Here is a 23241-nt window from a genome sequence, read left to right as displayed (position 1 = left end):
CAGGGCATTTTTAGATTATGTTACTCATCAACAAAAACATTAAGCTGGCAAACAACAATTAAATTCCTGACAATGGAAATGCTAGAGACTACAGAACAACAGTCAGTCATCAAGAAAGATCTTAAAATGCTCCGTGTGTACAGCAATAACTAAAGTTGTTGGTGAACTAAAAATGTCCTGGTTTGTGCTTGTGGCGCTTAAATAAAAGCTTCTAATAAAAACTTCATTTATTTTTACAGGCAATTATTTATCTTTTTATACTGTATGTAACCAATGCCTGCAACACTGCCTTTCAGGTAGAAAGGTGTGGGTTGGAGTCTAAAAGTTAGACTGTTTTAGCTGCTCGGCCTGGGCTTTCTGTGTAAAGTGAATTCATATAGAAGACTTGATGAAGTGGAAAAAAGAGGCGAAGATAGGGCCTGTGTTGATATAAGGTGATGGAACAGGATCACTTGATATATACTGTATAACTTATCATAACTTGAGCAGTTCAAAAGCACACACACACACACACACACACACACACACACACACACACACACACACACACACACACACACACACACACACACACACACACACACACACACACACACACACACAAGTTCCCAAACAAGGTTCTCATCTTCCATTCAGAGAAATGTAGAGCTTAGTGTTTTGCTGAAGCATGTTTTGACATAATTAGAGATATAGCCTTAAAAATAATCCATTACCCTTTAGATTAGAAGTTGATGGTCGCCCCATTATTTATTGTAGATTAGTCACGTTTGTATGAAAGTCATTTATTGTTTTGTAAATGTTTTATTTGCAGTATGACCCCGACAACTCGGGCTTCATCAGCACAGAGAGATTCAGGGACCTGCTGGCAACGCACGGCTCTGAGCTTGACCCTCACAAACTGGAGGTTCTTCTGGCCCTGGCTGATGGCAACGCCGATGGAAAGATCTGCTATCAGGACTTTGTCAACCTGGTGAGATATCTTAGGTTTACTCATAACGCAAGTGTTCAACTAAAATTGGTAGCTTGTTGCGGCATATGTAGACATGAGTGATATTATTGCCAGGCATCAATTGACCAGTTTAGAATTTACTGTTGATTGGTGTGAGAAACTCTACAAAATATCTGGTATGTAATAGTTTTAAAGATAAAGCTTTTAATGGGCATAAAGTTTTCAGATAGGAGGACTTCAGTAACAGTCTCCGGCTGTAAACCAACACAAAAAACATATGATTTTGTCGGAGAAACTAACAATCTTCCATGGTGTAAGGCCTATCTTTTGTTAAATTTTTTGTCAAAATCCGTTAAGTACTTTTGTAATAATCCTGCCAACAGACAAACAAACAAATAAATGAACTCTGATGAAAATATTACCTCCTTGGCAGAAGAATCAACAGAAATTGTGGTTTTGCTGGACAAGTGGCAGCATACCTTACAAGTATCCCTAAACATTGAAGGGTTTGGATACAACATGACGTGGGCAGCTGAGATAAGCATAACAACAAAAGACTTGTTAAAGATCCCATATTATGAAAAACACATTTTTTGTGGTCTCTACATCTATAAATTGGTCCTCTCTGACCCTGCCAACTCCCAGAATGAGGAAAACAAGCGATTTCTGCACGGTCTCTGCAGCCCACCCACTGGTAAAACGATGCTCATACAAGCTGCTCAGATTCAGCTCCTGTTGTGATGTAACCAAAGGAGTCATTTTCATAGGCCAGCCTACTCTGAGCGGTGATAGGAGACATGAGACTCCTAATGTTATCAACGGTTTAAAACCGGAATGCCCGTTTACATCTCCTATTACGGTAAAGTCATCAGAAGCCAAAAATTTATTGAAAATCAAATTGTTTTCAGCAAACTCCACCACATTCTTGTTCTTTGGCCTCCCAGGTACCTCTATGCAAATGTGGAACTGGATTCACTGTAGCATTTGTGAGTAGTTTTTAGAATAACTCTGTACAGTACTGTATGTATTGGGTGTGTTTTGTGTAATTATGACTAAGTCCATTACTCGGTGTCCATCTTTGTTCCGCAGTGGGATTTACTGTATGCTGCTGCGGGTGAGGAATGAAGTTTGTAGGAAGCCTGCACACATTTGGAAATGTACTTTTTCAGTTTTCATTCCAGTTGGCAAATTTCTCTCGTGTGAGTGACTGTGGGTCATGGTGTCTGACCAGGTCTGCAATGTGTGGGTGTGTGCAAATTTAAATGAGCTTTTCCTTTTTAGTTTGTCCACCCACCAGTGGTTTGTTCATCTTCACAAAAATGCTGAATGCTGGGATAATGTTGTGCTGACAGATACAGTTGCTTAAGTCTGTGGAATTGGGACTTTTCTTTGTATTTTTTCTTGTATTTTCATGAATACTTGTTGGTCGATATTCATAGAAAATAAGCAGAGGATATTTATAATTATGCTTAATGTCACATTTTAACCTATTTGAATGAATGTGAAGTGATATATCCAAAGGGTCATTTCGGGAGGGTTAAAATTTTAAAAAGATCAACAAGATGTTTTTACTATGTTTATTAACTTTAATGCAGTATGTCTCTGTTTGCCCATACAAGTCAATATTTAGATTTTTCTTTTGTCTATTGTTATTCCTATGATGTCATGGAAAACTTATAAATGCTATATGTGCACCTAAGGACACATGTAGCATATATGACATATACAATGTGGCAGAAAAGTATTTAGTCAGCCACCAATTGTGCAAGTACTCCCACCTAAAAAGATGAGAGAGGCCTGTAATTTTCATCATAGGTATACCTCAACTATGAGAGACAAAATGTGAAAAAAAAAATCCAGAAAATCACATTGTAGGATTTTTAATGAATTAATTGGTAAATCCCTTTGTAAAATAAGTATTTGTTCACCTACAAACAAGCAACATTTCTGGCTCTCACAGACCTGTACCTTCTTCTTTAAGAGGCTCCTCTGTCCTCCACTTGTTACCTGTATTAATAACACCTGTTTGAACTCATTATCAGTATAAAAGACACCTGTCCACAATCTCAAACAGTCACACTCCAAACTCCACTATGGCCAAGACCAAAGAGCTGTCAAAGGACACCAGAAACAAAATTGTAGACCTGCACCAGGCTGGAAGACTGAATCTGCAATAGGTAAGCAGCTTGGTGTGAAGAAATCAACTGTGGGAGCAATTATCAGAAAATGGAAGACATACAAGACCACTGATAATCTCCCTCGATCAGGGGCTCCACACAGGATCCCACCCCGTGGGGTCAAAATGATCACAAGAACGGTGAGCAAAAATCCCAGAACCAAATGGGACCTAGTGAATGACCTGCTGAGAGCTGGGACCAAAGTAACAAAGGCTACCATCAGTAACACACTACGCCGCCAGGAACTCAAAACCTGCAGTGCCAGACGTGTCCCCCTGCTTAAGCCAGTACATGTCCAGGCCCGTCTGAAGTTTGCTAGAGAGCATTTGGATGATCCAGAAGAGGATTGGGCAAATGTCATATGGTCAGATGAAACCAAAATAGAACTTTTTGGTAAAAACTCAATTTGTCGTGTTTGGAGGAGAAAGAACACCATACCTACTGTATAGCATGGGGGTGGTAACATCATGCTTTGGGGCATATTTTCCAAGCCGGACATTAACACAACATTGCATGCACAAAGTCCAAGTCGTTCTAGCCTCTTTTGCTCCTTCAGAGTGAGTTTTCGATGCAGTCATTGTGGAGTGGGCTTGGCTCTTGTCTGTCAAAGTTGAAATTTTGCTCATTTGTTTTAAATGTATTTGCCCACCATGGACCTCCATCACACAATTTTTCTAGATGGGAAAGGAAATGAATAGAGGACATAAAGCTTGTTTTTAATTTGTGCATTATTAAAAAAAAAAACAAAAAAAAAAAAAAAAACTGCCTAATTGTATTTAAGGATTTTCATGTTGAAGAAATTTGTAGAACAACTGCAATATTGCAATACAAATAGTTAGATGTTGTTTTAATTTCATTTGTTAAAGTTTATATTATTGACAAAAAGTTTGAGGTTTTATATTAAACACATACAGAAGTACAGGAAGTTGGTATCGTTGAGTACCGATGACGATTCCCAGGTACCAGGTGTGAAATGTGAAAGGTACCCAACCCTACTTGTACCCTTTACAATACATCTTGTGACATTTGATCCTAAAATGTCTTTAAAACCTTACACTGACGTGATTTTGGACATGGCAAAACAAGGCTTGTCATTTGGAAAAATACATCAAATGGAGGTGAAATAGGTTTTTCTACAATCAGGTCATTTTCCCTGAGAAAGAATTGGTTTTTAAAGTTTTGTTTATTCCTTTTTGACTCTGAAAATAAAATAAAAATAGCTTGAATTTCAATCTAATTTTTTACATTTTTTAAATGAATATAAAAAATACACTTTTTTTTTAATGTAATATCCTTTTCTGAATAGAAAATCCAATGTCCAAAATATACACCAGGTGCAAAAATGCAAAGTTAAAGCACAGTTGAACCATGGTTCTACTGTTTTTAACTATCCTCCTTATTAGACCTGTTCCTCCCTTTGCCTGTCACTCTATCACCTGTGTGCCTTTCCTTCCAATGTGCTTTTCACCATTCACACTCAGAAATGTTCTCTTGCTGGTCAGACACTCATTAATCCTATTCACCTCCTCCTTCCCTCTCTGCTTTCCTCTTGGCAGCAGTTAAAGCAGTCATGGCCGTCATTCTTTTCTTTGTATCTCACAAAGAGGAGAGAGGAATTGCAGTCACTACACAAGAAGAATTGACCGTGTTTATGGAGCCTGGTTGCCTAGGGGAAGCTTGTGTGTGGATGTGAGCTTTGGTATGTGCTATATAAGTGATCATGGTAGCTTTTGCCCCTGTGCATTGGAAAAGCTGCTTCAAATGACTCTTTTTTAAAAGTTTATAAAGGGCTTTATTAGAATGTTCTGCCAGCTGTTCACTGTAATAATATTCTGGATTTTTTGTGTCTTATTTTTATAAATGTCTACTAACATTCACAATTATTATTTTCTCACAAATTTTTATTGTGCAGTGAAATCAAAATGAATGGATGGCTACAAATACATTTGCTCTTTGAAAAAAACCCGATCACAATGGATTCAACCTACAAAGCAAATATAAAGCGAAAAGCCTTTCTGAGCTTTTTTCTTTTATACAATCCAATTCCAAAGCCTGCAGCTGTTTTGCCACATCTGTCTGAGCTGAAAACAATATCACTCATTCTGCCTGCAAGAGTAACGACTTCTAAGCGACACATCGGGGTTGACGAACGCAGCAGCACGGCTGAGTTATAGAGTGACTCGTAAAAAAACAGAAAGGGAAAGAGATGAACGATAGTGGAAAAGAGGGAGACACAAAGAAAGTGTATTATCATGAAGCAGCTTGTTAAACATTCAGAAAGTGTTCTAAAAGTCCAAAGAGGATAACAAAAGACAGCAGTGAATAAAAAGCAGCCATAAACTGCAATCTGTTTCTGTAGTTTAAATGCTGTGTTATCTCCAGCCCTTTAGAAGCAGGATGATCAGATGCCAGAGAAAGAGTCAGGCTTCTTGTCTCTTTATCTCTTTGTTTTTTTTACATTGTGTATGCGTTTAACACGTCTTTTATTTTAATATGCAATCGTTGCTTTTAGTACTTTAATTGGCTGGTAAGTTGTGTATTGTAAAAAAAAAAAAAAAAAAAAAAAACAGATTTTAACACCAGCAGCAGGGGGACCCACATGTTATTCTCACATATCTGACCTGTTTGTTGTGCTGTTAAGGCGTTGTTACTCAAAGTACAATTGTTCTTGGAAATGATCTCACCAGATATGGTGAAGCCAGTTTTCTTCCTCTAATGTCGAATGATTTATAATATCTGTTTGTGATGTGTTTTATTTTAAGTTCAGGGAACTGAACTGACTTTGCATCTTTATTCATTCAAAGTCTTTGATAATTTTGATTTATTCCTGTGAAAAAGGGAAGTTTTTTCTTAAGAATTTTATATTTTGATAACGCTTCGAGATGACTATTGTTGTAATTTGCGCTATATAAATAAAGTTGAAATGAATAAATTCCCTTACTATAATATTCCAGAATTTATTGCTTTAATCAAAAGATTTCAAAATGAATTTACTGAGGAATTCCTATCAAATGCACAGTAACGGATACTTAGGAGAGAGATGGAAATGTATTGCAAATCCTGAATCATTTAATATATGATGACATGTTCTGTACGTTGATTGCAAACTAAATTTGAAGATATATTGAATGTTAAATAAAAAAAAAAAAAAGATCTAAAGTTAAATTGGAACCTTATTCTCTATTTTGTTTTTATCTTCACTGAAGTGCAATGAGAAGTGAGAAGGGGAAACAGGTGGTGCCACAGTGGTCAAAGGTTGCACTTTTAGTTTTCTGTTCCATGTAATTGGGCTGAAGACTATGGCTGTAAATGTGTGTGTCCCTGTGTACCTGTAATTAAAGCTCTATGTGTGTGTGGGCTGAACCTATAGTTGAAATCAGTCAAACTAGTATATACTATAGTGTATCGTGTTCCTCTGTGTTTAAATGCTTTTTAAACAGTTAGCTTTATGTTAGCTTTGTTAATACTGTAATGGTTTCAATCTGTATTAACTTTGCTAAATTAATGGCAGTTCATCAAACAATGGTTTTTTATTTGTGAGTTATCAACTACAACCAAGTTGAAGTGAAGAAAAAAAAAAAACTTGCAGAGGAAGGGCACAGTGGTTGCTAGGAGATGCAACGTCATTCTGTTTCCATAGTGAAATGAGTCTATAATGAGTTTCAATAAGGAGATCTGCTATGCATGCGTGTGAACCTGAGTGCATTTTTATGTATTTTCTTTATTGGAATAAAAGAAAAAACAAACACTAAGAGGTAACAGTATATGTATTGAATGATGATTTCTACAAAGGAATATATAGAAAATAACTTGACGCGGAAAAAAGTAAGAATTTTTAATTTTTTTTGTTGAGTTGACAAAAATAAAGACAGGACATAATGACAATAACAAGAGTATGACTACTGGTAATTTAGAAAATATGTGTGAACGAAAACTATGTCAAAATACTGTATATTGGCATTTTTGTCAACTTATAAAAAGTATAATGTTCACATGGGACAAAAGTTTCTACCTTAAAAGGTATCCAATCAAAACTATTTTTGTTGCGTAGAAGGCGGGACAAGCCAGTAAAAGAAACACCAACCCAGTACTCAAAACATATGGCCGAAAGTTGCTTCTGCCGTTTTACAATTATTACATGTTGGATCAATTTGGGAATACATCATTGCCAATTTGGATTGAGTAAGGTGTGTCCTATGTACTGTTTTAATTTGGATCAGAGAGTGTCTTGCACACATTGAAGATTATTGTATATTTTTCAGAACCTCAGCCCAGAGCGATTCGCTAATATTTTTCTGTAGGTCCTGCTCCCAAGCTTCCCCTAGGCAACTCTATCTGTAACAGATTTAGTCGACTAAAATCTTGATGTCATTTAGATGACTAAGGCTAGATTATAACTGAAATAGTCCTGATGACCAATTTGGTCTAAAGACTATGAATAAAACTAAATCAACATTTGCTGTCAAAATTTCCACTGGTAGATAGTGCTAACAGTTCAACAAAATGCAATAATATTAAGTAACAATTAAATAGGATTAAATTATGTTAAAAAAAAAGAGGTGCAGCCAGAGAAAACATGTCAAGTTTGTCAAAATCCACCAACAATCAAACCAAATACTCCATCCTTGTGTCCTATCTTCTATCTTTCTTTGCGTAGATGAGCAACAAGCGCTCCAACAGTTTCCGTAGAGCCATCCTGCAGGGGAGCAGGCAGCTGAAAGGCTGCAGTCTCAGAGACGAGGTGGGATTGGGAGTATCGCAGCGGTTGGTTCGCCATGTGGCCTATGAGACTCTTCCCCGAGAGGTGGACAGAAAGTGGTACTTTGACAGCTACACCTACTGTCCTCCTCCCTGGTTCATCCTGGCTATCACCATTGCCGAGGTATGTAAGAGTCTATGATATATGATATATTCTCTGTAACCATTTCACATCAGCTTTAGTTACTGTTTAGAACACCGTGAACTGTGCATTTGTTAGATTCTCTCACACACTCATCCACTTTTATAATTTTACTCACAAGTAACATAGATTACAGTACCACAGTACAGTGTGGGGGTTAATTACCTGCTAATAAACATGAGACTCATTAAGCACTGATCTGATAATAGTCTGTGCATTAACTCGGCAGGAAACACACAAAACCTTTAACAGGTGTTTGTAAGTGACACACTAACCAGCCACAAAAGCTGTTTTCAATTATTAAAACACCCCGAGATATGCATTATATATTAATGCAAGGAAAAACATGGTAACATGGAGACCGCCAGAGAAAGAAGGTGACTTGTTGTCCTCCTGAACACTAAAGGGTTAAAATAATATAACTTATCTGGCAGCTGGCCTGCCATGGACCTAAAAAAAAATACCACAAATCTGTTTACATATGTATATATACTTTTATTTATTTATATTCATTATTATTTATTTTTATTTTTATTGTATTTAATATTTTTGCACCTTATCTTTCATTTGCACATTTTCTTTGTGTAGTCTTGTTACTTTGTGTGTTTATAATTATTATTACTAGTGCAGTGCCCATTCTAAGTATGTCTTGCTATAGGAAAGTGGGAGGTTAAGTAGCTTTTTCATGGATGTTTTACATGGGAGCTTTAATTCCTCTTTAATTCACAATAAAAGTTAAATCATGATTATAATACTGACCTTGTAAACACTTAATTCCTAATGCAAGATTAGTTTTGAATTAAATCCGCTCCTGGTGGACAAAATAATCAAATAATTCATTAACAGTACTATTGCAGTCCAAACTAATCCAACGTTGCACACCCTTGAACCAAGCAGCAGCCATGTTGAAAGTCTCAGTTCAATCTCAGTCTGATTTGAGTTATTTGAGGAACAGACACACACAGACAGATATTCCTTGCTTTATAGATAGATAGATTAGTGTTATTTTTCATTATGCTGCTCTTTGTCATTCTAATTACCCCTTGGAGATTAATAAATTTTTTTTCTGGTTCTGATTTGTGTATTTCTGCTGGTTTCTCCTTCCAAACTATGTGACTGTTTTCTGTTCCTCTGCCAGGTAGCTGTGTTCATCTATTACGGCTTTCGCTTGGAGCGTTTGGTTTTGCAGGTTTCCAGTCCATACTTCCTCAAGAGCCCCTTCCCGTACCACCCGCAGCTTCGAGCACAGGCCTGGAGGTTTCTCAGCTACGTTTTCATGCATACTGGGTACATTGTACTTACTTTGATTTGCTACAATTTCTTTAGATTAAATTTATATATAGCTTTTAGTTGCACGGCCCTGTTCAGCTTTAGTTTAGTGCGAGTGACCGTATATTCATCAGGACACAATGGAATCTCTAATGAGAAGTTTAGCCTGTTCCTCACTGCCCCATTAGCACTAATGTGTTGTTACTGTTACAGCGTCATAGTGAGGCTGTCCTCGTCTGTTTTGAGTGGATTCCACAGCTGATCATTGTGTTGAATTGTCTCATTCATCACTGAATAATTTCCGAAACAGACGTAAGACTTTGTTATGTAGTAACTTTTGCTTTTTATTTTAGAACTGAGAGGTATTTTTACTTCATTTTACAATATAAGGTCTTGCCTCACTAAAATGCAGCTAGCCAGTGTTATGCTAGTTGTTGAAAATTGGTAACTAGTTACCGCTACTAGTTAACACACAAAAAAGTAATGTGTTACTGCGCAACAATGTAGGGAACATAATACAGAAATAAAACTGTGGGTAAACATACAACTTGTATAAAGTATACATTTATAGTTTAGTTTAATTTATTATTTATTTAGGTTTGCTCACTTTTGTCAAAGACTGTACTTATCCCCAAATATTTTTTGTTTATTTTTTTTTTTTAAAATAAACCTTATTCAACATCTGTATATCTTAGGTAGGATGTTCATTAGGTGTTTTCACAATTTATAAGCACATTTCTACACAGTATTTTCTCTCTTCTCACAGCAGCTTTTTGCAAATATCATTCTATGTGATTTACTTTTTGGTTAAATATAAAACAGTTTACAGTTTTTGTTTTTGGTTATGACATCTTTGTGCCATTCACACGGAAAGATATGTTATATAATCAGCTAAAAAACAATGTTCATGTAGATAAATGGAGTAGGACATTCCCTTAGGCCATCTCTATTTTCCAGCTACGATCTCTACTCGATCAATCTGAATGTCTATCAGAAATTCGGTCACTCAATGTTGTTTTGACCAACTGGCTTTGCTGGTTTTTATGTTTGTCTCTCATTTTACAGAATTGAACACCTGAGTCTGAACATGGCCATGCAGCTTCTTGTAGGAGTCCCTCTAGAAATGGTCCACGGTGCGATGAGGATCGGACTGGTCTACATGTGTGGGGTGTTAGCAGGTAACACTGTCTTTGTCTTTGTCAACGTCTAACAATGACACAATAGTAATATTTCATTTTATTTATAAGCGCTTTCAAAAAACTCAAATACACTTTCGAGTCAAAACAATTACGCACAAGTACAAAAGAAATCAACAACGAAGGTAAATACAGAAAATAAGTAACAATCACAAGTTAAAAGTTAGTTTAAATAGGTGAGTTTTGATGAGTGATTTGAAGGTTGGAGGGTCACAACAGTGTTGAATGTGTGCAGGGAGTGTGTTCCAGAGGGAGGGGGCAGCTATGGAGACGGATCTGGCCCCTCAGATTTGGAGCTTGGTTCTGAGAGGGGTAGATAGGAGATTGGCTTTAGAAGAACGAAGGCTGCGTACAGGAGTATGAGGGTGTAGGATAGCTGTGAGGTAGGAGGGGGCCTGGTGGGTAAAGGCTTTATATGTGGGGAGAAGGATTTTGAATTGGATACAGTTAGGGACAGGGAGCTAGTGAAGATTTTGAAGGACAGGAATGATGTGTTCGCATTTTCGGGTGTAAGAGAGAACTGAGAAGGCGTGCAGCAAAGTTTTGGATGTATTGAAGTTTATGAAGGACTTCGGATTAAGTGCTGAACAGGATGCTATTGCAATAGTCGAGTCTGAATCTGATTAATTCATGGATAAGGGTTTCAGCAGCTGAAAATGAGAGTAGTGGACAGAGGCGTTCTATGTTTTTGAGGTGAAAGAAGGCGCTTCTAGTGAGCTGAGTGACATGGTGGTCAAAGGAGAGCTGGCTGTCAAATATAACACCAAGGTTTCTGATATGAGGGGAGAGAGAGAGTGGAGTGGTCTATTGTGAAGGAGAAGTTATGAAAGGAATTTGTGAGGGACTTGGGACCGATAATTATGATGTCTGATTTGGCATAGTTGAGGGAGAGGAAGTTGGTGTGCATCCATTTATTTATTTCATCGAGGCAGGTTTGTCAGGGTAGAATGGGTTTCATTGGCTATTGAATTGGTAGAGATGTAAAGCTGAATGTCATCTGCATATCAGTAGAAATGGAGACCATGCTGGCGGATAATGTTACCAAGGGGGAGCAACTATATGATTAGGAGGGGACCAAGAACTGAACCCTGGGAGACGCCTTGGGACAAAGGAGCTACAGTATGAAGGAGGAACAGTTATTGATGTTGATGAATTGTTGTCTGTCAGTGAGGTAGGATTTTAACCAGGATAGAGCAGTGCCAGTGATATTGAGTGAGTGTTCTAAGCGGGATATAAGAATATTGTGGTTGATTGTATCAAAGGCTGCAGTGAGATTGAGGAAGATGAGGGTGTTGAGGAGGCCAGAGTCTGAGGAAAGGAGGAGGATGTTGGTGACTTTAAGGAAGCCGGATTGGAATATTTCAAAGAGGTTATTGGAGGAGAGGTGGGATTTGATCTGGGAGGAGACAACACATTCCAGTGTTTTTGATAGAATACATAGGTTGGAGATGGGGTGGAAGTTGCACATGCTGTCTGTATTGAGTCCAGGTTTCTTGAGGATGGAGTGACGGCTACCAGTTTGAGAGTTGTGGGTACTGTACCAGAGCAGTGGGAGGAGTTGATGATTGAGGTTATGAGTGGCGCGATGGTTGGGAGACTGGTTGAGGACTTCATGTTCGAGGTTATGATGGGAAGCTCAATTGCGAACACGGGAGAACTGAGACAGAGGTTGGATGATGAGGCTGGGGGATGCAGGTATGGATGAAGAGGGGACAGTGAGTGTGTTGACGGTGCTGTAAATGGTGTCAATTTTGGTTAGAAAAAAATTAAAGAAAAGCATTACATTTATCAACTATAAATTAGGAAGAGGTGTTGCCAATGGGTTTGAAAAGTTAATTTATTGCAGAGAAGAGAGCTTTGGGGTTGGATGAGCCTGAGTAGATTAGGTGTGAGTAGTAGATGGACCGGGATGCGTTGAGAGCTTCCATGTATTGTTTTAGATAGTCAGATCTACTGCTCTAAACAGTAGGAGAGTGTGTTGTTATAGTGGGTGGTGAGTTCAGAAGGATTATTAAATTGGGGGGAGGGGAGGAAGAGATTTTGCTGATTATGGAGGCTGATAAAGCTGCGGGGTAAACTGATTTTATGTTCCAAAAGGAGATCTTTCATTTTAGTTTTGGAGTGGGAATAGGGATTAGAATGATCATGTAAATAGCCAGATGGTCATATATGTTGAGGTTGAGACTTGACAGATGATGGATTGTGAAATAGTCCAAGGGTTTTGCCAGGTTTTGATTAGACATTGGAAATCCAGGTTGGTGTCGATTATGAAGTCATGGAGAATTTGACACATTTAGCACAGATTTTGTGTTTTTTGGATTTTTTTCTTCTTGTGACGAGAGTTTCTACTGAAAGTGAATGTGAGGGCCGGAGATGAGGCCAATGGGGGGAGGTGTTTATCACAGAGACAGTTGGAGAGATGGAGGAGCAGACCTGTGGACGGTGGGGGGGTGTTTTGGATATTTGTAGTTACCAACTGTGAGCTGGCTTTGTTTGGATAAAGTCCGTCAGATTTAAAAAGAGAGTAGTGCTTCCACAGCAAATTAAAATTGTCAATGAAGGCTATATCATGAGCCCTGCAGGTGGACTGCAACCAGTGGTGGAGGTAGACGGTTCTGCTGAAACGAGCAGCGTTGGACAGAGGCGCAGCGGGTACGGAGATAAAAAATTGATTCAGATTCTATTAAGAGTTTGAAAAGTTGGTTGAAGTGCTCTTTGGTCAGTTCAGACTGTTGGCCGGAAGTGTCATTTGTACCCACACGAATGACAAGGCGAGTGACGGTGGTGGGAAGCGAGGGCAGAATCTTCTGGAGCTTTTCTAAAATGACGAGAACAGTAGCACCAGGGAAGCAGAGAGTGGTGGCAATGAAAAAAACGTACATGCCTTTTATGGAGTTGCCAATAATCAGAGTCGTAGGGGAGAAAAGTTTACGAGGGGGCTGAGTGCTTATGGTATGAACCTGGGCGTGTCTGGTGGCGTCAGGGCGGGGTGGACTTACTGGCAGAGGGGGTGCAGTCTGGGCAGGTGAAGGGGACAGTTCTAGCTGAGTGTGATGGAAGTCTACTGGACAATGCTAACATACCCTCCTGTTTTATACATCAACTCGATTTACCGTAGCTATTGGTCAATAATAGGACAAATGTCTCTTTAGGGCAGATGGTCATCTGTTCCAGTATTCCCACTAGACACAATGTAGTGTAGGGGAGGAAAAGCCCATCCACCACCCCTCTGTATTCATATCCAATAGGGAGCAAAAAGAAAAGCTATCTCCGATGACGGTCAATTTAGAGAAACCTACACACAAACAAGGACACTCTGTGATAATGAAAAAGGAAATGGAGTTTTTGAGAAACAATGAAAAACAAGAGAGAGAGATGAAATCTTGTGTGTCAATAGTGCTGAGAGGGCGGGTAGGAAGGACAGCAGTATGAAAAGCATAGAAATGGAAGTGGAGAGGAGAGCTTTGAGAAGCCAAGCGAGGAACTGCAAATGAGAAAGTGAAAGTAGGCACAGCGTGGAACGAAAAGTCCCTGCTCTCTTCCTGCTTCCTCATCAACCTCAAGCACTGGTTCAGTTTTCAGATTTTGATCCTTCAAATGAGAAAAAGATGGAACTTTGTGCTGCTTTTACACCAGTTCAGTCATTAAAAAAAGAGACTTTTTTATCGTTTGTTTTTGCTCATTTAACTTTTTGTGTTCTGCAAATATTATCCTGCAATGCAAGCTGTGCATGTAAATCTGATCATCAGCATCCTTCAGAGCTCTTCTCCATTCCGCACTGGTTTTCTACTTTTCCATGTGGCTGTAGTACCTTGTACCGCGTACAATAATGCTTCAAGTACTTAGTCATCTGCAGTTCCATTCAAGGACACTGTAGTGCATTGATTGGTGGAAATAAGGTTTGACTATAAGATGGTAAAAATTATTGATGAATTTGTCAACATTGCTTCACATGAAGCTGCTATGTATGATAATTTATTGGATAAAATCAAAGTGTAGTCTGATATTATTCATTATTAAATTATTGGATCAATAAATCTAAGATCGTTTGCTTGAAAAAAGTCGTCACTTGAAAGTTTGTTTGTATCCACTCCTTTTATTGACATTTCCGCGTGTTGAATTGTGGGATGTATTTTTACATTCTGATATCACTGGAAATACCGGAGACAAACTAGAACAAAAATTGTGTCACTGTCAATCAAATAACTATCTTTCTTGTCTGGTGATGAAACACAAGAAATCACAGTAAAAGTAAATGATAATCGATTCATTGATCTTTGAGGCATACACTATGATTTTATTTAATAAAAATAATTGTGTACTAAGATGCAAACCAGTGCTTAATTAACATGCCCAATCTCACTGCACCTCTACCGTGGCTGTCTATGTTTCATCCTTGTATTTGTCTGACTTTTTTGTCTAGGGCAAATCCGGCCCATTAGAGCATCAAATTCGGCCCACAGGATAAAGAAAACATGAATCATTGTGTAAATATACAAAGGAATTTAGTAGTGGACATCTCAGCCCTTCCAAATACATCATTTTAATGAATATCCACAGTATTTGCCGGGGTGCACTGTTTTCCCATGCTTCTATCACATGTCATTTTTAATAGCAAATTGTTGAAAGGGAAATCTTTATATCTTCCAAAATCCTGCAATTTTATCATTATTTTTCCACAAATTGTTCCCAGATTGAATAAAAATTGGTCACAAACTCAAGGAAATTGTCTGGAACTTCCATTACTTTACATACTACGGAGCCCCTAATGGGACATGATGAAAATAAAAACAATAAATGAAAGGAACTTTTGCGAAATCTTGCAAAACTATTGCGTGGGTTCGCAAAACTTCTGATTCTGTGTCAGAGTTCATCACAGTGGCGTCATCCACAGTGCAGGATATTCATCCGTTCATTGATTTTTACTTTGAAATTGAGTTAAAATAAAAATACATTAAGAATTAGCTTGCTCGTCGGCACAACGTTAACATTATTGACAGATAGGTAAAGAGGATACTTTAATTCAAGGTGACACAGTCGTCGTAAAGCATACTCGGAGCTTAGAATCCTGATTGAATTCATTATCAACTAACTACAATACTACGGGCACCTTCACGGATATCCAGGGGATAAAAATACTTCCTGAGTGTTTGTGGAGCAGTTCAGAGACTAAACAGCTGTTCTGTGTGATCATGGTCGTGCAGTGTTGGCTGTGTATTCTCCAGGATGGATGGAGTCTTCTCCAGGGTCTGTCTTTCTCCCATTGACACCAGAGTCCAGCTCTGTGTTCGTCACAGATCCAGCCTTCCTTACCAGTTTGTCCAAACCTGAACCGCCCCCCAAACAACCACAGCATGGAAGGTCCAGTTGACAGAATGTTATATATGTCACTCACGTGTACAACCCAAAACAATGTTTTACCTGCATGAAGATGTCGCATTGAAAAAGATGCTCCTCGTGTCTTATTTTCTCTCCTTCAAACACTTCATTCACACTTATATATATCTGTGAAGTGTCAAACGTGAGCAAATAATCAATTTCCCCCTAATTAACTGAAGCAAGGCAGATAAGAACGTGTTTTATTGAAAGAAACAACAGGCTAAGAGGAAACTTTGGTCCATGTGTATCATCACACAGCTGTGAGAACACTTCTCCCACTGGAAGTTACAGCATTCATCGTCTGCTTCAGTAAATCAATCACATCTGAAATGAAAAAGAATAAAGGCACACATTTCATTAATTCCACCTAAACATGTGTACAAGATTTGTAACTTAGAGAGTGAAGCCTAAAGACAAGCTGTATGATTGTACTAGAGCAATGAATCCAGGAATTTAAGATGTCTGCTTTTTAACTGTAAATAATATGTAAGCAAAGACTATTTAAACTGTAAATGAATAATTACATGTCTGGACACAAAACATCCTCACAATGTGTGTGTATTAAACACTGGTTATTGTCCTGTAGCTGTTCACCATTATTAGCATAATTAGCTCACATAGACACTGTGTAGCTCTGTACGTAGCACAGATTCTAGCATGTTAAGCTGCAAGTTGGACCACGTATAACTTCTCTGATGAATACGGACATTTTCCCATTTTTTTGCCTTTGAAAACAAATGTAGGAATGAAAGATTCCAATGCCTAAGTATGCCATTCTACTGTAACACAACACAGAAACAAGCACAAAAACCCACCTTGTTTGAATGGTGTTGTATTTATTACTGAAAAATCCTTTATCCTCTTCTTTCTTTCACTTTTTTCAGACAGGGGAGTGTATTAAGATTTGTGTAGTTTTGTCCAGATTACCTCACAGCCTGTGACGCTCGAATCTGTTTTGCAAGATTTCGCAAACGTTTTTATATTCATGTTTATTTCCCATCCTTTATTTTACTCTATTTTTTCATCATGTCCCTTTAGGGACTCCATAGCATACAGTATATTTTTAGGGCAGAATAATGTTAAAATTGCTCATTTTCCCTACCTATTTGTGACCCACTTGAGATCAAACATGTCCGTATTTGGGTTTGACACCCCTGGTCTAGGGTGCTGACCTGTGCTTTAAGTCAGCAGGTGCTAGGTATTGTGTGCGTGTGTGTCTGTTTTTGTGTGTGAGAGGTTTACTGACATACACCCAGGGGATGCCAGCTGTTGTGGTCTGCAGCATTAACCTCACAGTGAAATAAGGAGGAAACACATAGCACATCACACACTCTCTCATGTATGTATGGAAAAAGGCACACGTCTGTTATTTTAATTAGATATTGACCACCAGCAGAGACGGGGAGGTACCCTCTGATTATGATGGATGTGATTGTCCTTTTTTGTAATTCTATTTCATACATGGTAGTGAATATTGTATTGAGCTGAATTAGTCCAAATTCCTCTTTCAGTAAATGCATCATATAGCTACAATTAGATGTTAATGACGGCATTTTTTTTTTTAGATTATTTCGAAGGTTTTTTTTTCTTTTATTTAAGATGCTCTATTTTTTAACACGACCTGTGTACATGATATAAGCCTTTGCAATGGTTTGGTTAGATGTAATTGTAATAAGAAATCATCAGTTATAACAGGCAGTGACGGCAGGGCTGTGCAAAGCGTGTCTAAGTCAATAAACATAACAAACAGGAGAAACGGGCTCAGCTGGCACATAAGGCAAAGTTCAGAGTTCAAGTAAGGACTAAGTCGAAAGGTCTACGACCCTTTTGGGACGAACGCACTGCGACACTTCAATGGAAACAATGGACTTGGATGTAAACACACAGAGTAGTCCCAGAAAGACACAGGAACACAGAAGTCTGTCTCTACAAAGCTGTTGGACAGGTGTCTGAACAGACGACAACAAGGGTAACGCGGGCCGAGCTCAAGGAGAAAAGCAGCCAAATAAGCAAATTGAGCAGCAAACGTTTAATAACAAGGGCCTCTCGCATAAAAAAATAGATAAAAACATCATAAAATCACTAAGGTTGAGAAACATAATCTATATCTATCCCGAAGAAAATATCAGTGGAGTTATTTAGATGCTGTTGATCAAATATAGCTGCTAAATAATTAAAATGATCCTCTCCGTCGGGAATAACTTTCCTTCTGTGAAACAAAGGAGTAGTAGAAACAAATAAAGGAGAGTTTTTAGGAGCTTGTGTCTCATACAGTTCACATCAATAATGTATACAGTGTACTGCTGGAAGGCGATGATATTCTGGCAGAGAGAGGACGCAGTGAGTGTGTGGAAACAAAGGAAAAAGAACAGCAGGGAGTTTGTGCAATTCAAAAGGCCAACATCTCTTCTTCCTGCTGCACAGAAATTCCAATGTGAACAAATGTGCAGAATGAATGTCAGAGCGCTCAAGGCTGGGCTCTTTTGTGCATGCAGTGAATTGGTACTGAGGTGCAAGAAAGAGCAATTGGTTGTTTGCAGAAGCCCAATTTGTGAGACTGCAATTGTGTGCTACTAAAGAACCTCCCAAGCTTTGTAATACACGCACAGTCACCAAGCTGAAGTTGGGCCATTAAAATGGATTGCAAGAGATGCAAAAATAGAACACTTATAGTTGAGGCAGAGACTGCATATTGTAGGATGTAATTAATTTGAGATGAATAGATATGGGCAATGAAATCCATTTATATGTTTTTTTTTTTTTTTAATTTACACATTTCCAAATGCGTGCTTCATGTATCCCTAAGGCCGTCATTCTGCACAAAGCTAACATTGATTAGAAAGCACTAACTCCACATTAATCAATTATCATTTCCTGTTATCAACCCAAAAAACAAAGCCTGGTTCTAAAAATAAAATATTTTAGCTGTAAGGCAATGCCATAGATTTTTATTTCATAACACACAAAAAGAAATCTGATAACTGTGTGTTTTTAGACGATATCTCTTCTCTTTATAAAACCCTGGAGAGACATACAGTATTTAGCCAGCTCCTCTTTAGCTCATATGGTTTTTAAGCAGAAAAACTGAAAAATACTAACATACCAACAAGCTATTTTATTTTTGAATATATGTATACATTTAGTTCTTTCTTTTGTCTTTTAATAAGATAAGATACAACTTTATTGGTCACCCAATGGGGGAAATTTAGATCTTGCAGCAGCTCCAAAAAAACAGGGAAACAGGAAATATAACAGCGTCAAACAATTATTACATAAAGGAAGAAAAAAATACAATAGAAAATAAACGATACGAGGCATAAACACTATGTAGGAAATAGGAAACAGGAAATATAACAGCATCAAACAATTATTAAATAGAGGAAGAAAAATGCCATAGAATTAAATAATACAAAGCATAAACACTTTGTACACTTTCGCTTGTGGAAAGACAGTTCAGAAAGAAATGCACAAAGTGAGCAGCATTAATGAGATTGATGATTATTTAGCGGTGATGCTATTGGACAGTCTGACTGCAGATGGAATAAAAGACCTGCTGATGAGTGATAGTCAATGATTCCTCAGGCCATCCCGCCAGGGCCTTTTACAAAATTCTTCATTCAGGAAAAAGATATCTCTCTATCAAATGTTCTACTGTTCGCCATTCTAGAAGCTTTTTCACCTGAAGCTGTAATGTCTTTAAATAATGCACTTTGACTCTATTGTCTTCTGGACATTATGTACTGTATTTTACTGTATTGTAATTATTTGTTGTGCAGTATTTTTCAACTTTGTATTTTGTGTGGTATTTATTTGTTTGTTCACTTGATTTAATGTCATGTACTACTGTTGAAACTATAAGTGTAGTGCTTTTGTGTACATTTGAGATAAACTAACATGTGGCTTCCATCTTCACCACAGGCTCTTTGGCAGTGTCAGTCACCGATATGACGGCTCCGGTGGTCGGTTCATCGGGTGGAGTGTACGCATTAGTCTCAGCCCATTTGGCAAATGTCGTAATGGTAAGGCTTTGCTGCGTGTGTGTGCGTGTTTGTGTTGATTAGTCGTTGCCAAACTATCTTAGCTTAGGCCCCCGGCAAAATGTCCCTACATTTATAAACTGCTGGTTACAATCATATACATTTATTTCAAATTAAGAGTAAAATATTTAACATTTTGGACAATGTGCAAACTTTTTACTTTGTATCCTATATGTAAAAAAATTCTGGATTTGAATATTTCTTTGGATTCTTTGGAAAGAAACCTGGTTAGGGACCTGTTTTGAGTGTCAGTAGCCGTAGTGTTGGAAACCCAGGTGTGGATGCCTATCACATCACTCAGCACTGGAGTCACTACAGATCAAACATCAAAGCAGGTGATTTGAGGCTGCAACAGTGCTTCTCTTTTCACAGATGACATACAGTATATTCATATATTCCTCACTTCCAGGTTTTATATTTTTCTCCAAAGACCAAGGAGACATGACTGTGTGCAAATGCATATTTAGAAAAGTGTAAAACGTGTCTTACTGACACAATTGATATAACCCAACCCTCACAAGAGCTTGTGCTCCTAGTTTATGTCATCAAACACCAGCTAGTGTTTCTGAAGTTGAACCTGTTATATGTAATGTGTCTGTGGGGCTCAGATTACACCTCTACAAGATGAATCTTTTTTTTTTTTTTTTTTATCTCTAACAAATTCTTGCTCATCCTTCCCACAGAACTGGTCAGGAATGAAGTGTCAGTTTAAATTATTCCGGATGGCCATGGCACTAGTTTGCAGTAAGTCTCAACAAATATGCTCTCATACTCCAGGGTTTATACTCATCTCACAGTGTTCTGTTTCTGCTCCAAAGGCTTTAATGTTAGCAACACTCTTGAAAAACAGTCATTATCTCCACCAAGGAGGTTATATTTTCACTGCTGTTTATTTGTTTGTCTGTTAGTAGGATTACATCACGGATTAGACCATATTACCCCACGATAGATTCCATTAAATCTTGGAGGGAATCTGATTCTGAATCAGTCTGAAAAATAGAAAAAAAATAGGCATCTCAGTTCTTAATTGACCTCATTTGATCTTTATGAAATTTTACTCAGTAATGTCAGGTTTCTTCCTCAGTTACGTCACCGAGTTTCATCCAGATTGATTCGGATCTACGAAAAAATGGGGGTGCTGATAAGTTTGGATCTACTGTATCGTTATTAATTGGGGATAGACATTTATTACAGGCCTTTAAAGTGTTCATGATCAAGATCAAATTTTCAGATAAATGATAATATCTAGCAAAGAGGAGATTTGGTGCTTGGTGGTGGTTCGCTCTCTCTTAGTGCTCTGGTTTGATTTGTGTTGTTTAACAGTTACTACACAGATTACATTAAGGGTGCTTTCACATATACCTCTTTGATCCACACCATAACACAATAAAAACAATTGTATGTTTCACTGATGCTTTCATATTTACATTGACCTTGTTTCACTTTCTCTCCTGGCAGTGAGTGTTGAGTTCGGCCGAGCCGTGTGGCTACGGTTTTGCCCTCCAGCTTTTCCGCCCTGCCCTAATCCCAGTTTTGTAGCCCACCTGGGGGGAGTGCTGGTCGGCCTGACACTGGGTGTGGTGGTCTTGCAGAACTTTGAGCAGCGACTCCAGGAGCAGTCTCTGTTCTGGATCTTTTTCTGTGTTTACACTGTATTTGTTCTTTGTGCGGTCTTCTGGAACATTTTTGCATATAGTCTGTTGGATGTACGACTCCCGCCTCCGCCATGAGACACTGGATTATCTTGTAGACAGGCAAACCCCCAAAGGATGGCTCACCTTCGCCCTCACATTTTTGGTTTGTATTTGGTCTGATCAAAAATAACCTGGAGTTGACACGTACCAGTCTCTTTACATTGTTTGACATACCTGATGTTTTTCTTTGGTTCAAGGCCGCTTTGCTAACCCCCTCTACAAACACCTTTTTTTTTTTTGCTTTTGCTGATGCATTTTTCTCACGTGTGCAACTTCAAATCCAAAATCTCAAATCAAACTGCAGCAGCAACTATTAAACTTGTGTTTACTTCTGAAGATATCTGTCTAATAAAAGTGTTTGCGGTTGCTCTTAGAATGAAATGTTACTTCATGAATGTTTAAAAGGTGCATATTATGACTGATTTTTCAGAATAATAAGACTCCATCTCTAACGGCAAGCAGTAGCAAGCAACATTTAAAGGTCCTCATTATATTGGAGTTGTGAAAGGAGCTGTGGCTTACTATCAGGTATTGCCTGGATGATTTTTCAGACTAGAATTATTTGGTGCTCATTGCTGATTAAACCTTGTGTGTGTGTGTGTGTGTGTGTGTGTGTGTGTGTGTACTGCTGTTGTGCATACAGATAGAAAAAAGCAGCACAAGTGCCATTCAGACTTTAAAGCTTTTTTAATTGATGCCAAAACATTGCTGCTAGCAGCACAACATCTCTGATGTACAGAGACGACTTAAGGCTTGTTAGAAATATGAGATGTTTCCATAAGCAGGGTCAAAGTCTGTCATGTAATTCTTGTGACTTTTGGAAGGTAAATTAAACATATTTATTATTGGTTATTAGTGATGTTTCATCTTGAAAAACATTAATCAGTAATGTTGGGTGAGCTATTTTGGTTAAATCAGATCTTGTACTTTTTACCAAACGTAGATAAGCACACGTACCTTACCTCAAACACATGTAGGCTGAGGTTACTTTGCTCGCAAGTCAATGGGCCAATTACACAAAGTAAATCAATCCTCTCTCATTAGTTTCTGTCACAACCTAATTTCCGATGATTAAAAGCAACTCTGCCCAAAGCTGTACGTCTCAAGCTGTACTGTATTTTAACCTCATTTACAACAGTAACTGCTTTGCACAAGTGTAATTATAAAGTATTTTATTCCAGAATAATATTTTAACATGCATTTGCTGATGATATTTTTGACCAGGTGATGATAAATGTGTTGCTTGGAGAGGAGGTTGCTTTGTGAAATGTTAGCTATATTTCTGTATGTGCTATTTAACAATGGAATGAACATGGCCTAGGATTGTATTGTATATAATAAGGGCTATGACGTAAAAAAAAAAAAAAAAAAGTGGGAGGGGGTTATATCAAAGATAATATTTTAACATATTTTGTAGATTTGATATGTACATACTAAGTTGCAATAAAAATGATTTTATAAAAACTAATTGTGTTTTCTTCTTGTGTCTATAATCATTTTGATGTTGTAGTTGGAGAGAAGTTTATAGATAATATTCTTCACTTTGGGAGCAACCTACTGCTGTAATCGTACTGTATATACTGTAAGTGTTTTAAAAGTGTTTAAATCCAGATTTTCTGACTAAATCAACCGTCTTAGGC

At 38.0% G+C, this 23241-nt stretch overlaps 1 protein-coding gene across 3 annotated transcripts in view; it reads left to right on the top strand.

The window, feature by feature from the left end:
• rhbdl3 (rhomboid, veinlet-like 3 (Drosophila)) overlaps positions 1-22977 on the top strand; it is a 52958-nt gene extending 29981 nt beyond the window's left edge. For all 3 annotated transcript variants that reach the window (XM_028458238.1, XM_028458228.1, XM_028458245.1), the window contains 7 exons: positions 812-970; positions 7784-8008; positions 9165-9313; positions 10361-10473; positions 19789-19889; positions 20591-20651; positions 21366-22977. In XM_028458238.1, the coding sequence (XP_028314039.1) occupies positions 812-970; positions 7784-8008; positions 9165-9313; positions 10361-10473; positions 19789-19889; positions 20591-20651; positions 21366-21637 (1080 nt within the window). In that variant the 3' untranslated portion in view covers positions 21638-22977. The remainder of the gene's footprint in view (positions 1-811; positions 971-7783; positions 8009-9164; positions 9314-10360; positions 10474-19788; positions 19890-20590; positions 20652-21365) is intronic.
• The last annotated feature ends 264 nt before the right edge of the window (positions 22978-23241 follow it).

This window comes from Gouania willdenowi, chromosome 1 (genome assembly GCF_900634775.1).
Source record: "Gouania willdenowi chromosome 1, fGouWil2.1, whole genome shotgun sequence".
Taxonomy (NCBI): domain Eukaryota; kingdom Metazoa; phylum Chordata; class Actinopteri; order Blenniiformes; family Gobiesocidae; genus Gouania; species Gouania willdenowi.
Note: the sequence above shows the minus strand (reverse complement) of the source record. Positions and strands in the feature narration are given on the sequence as shown.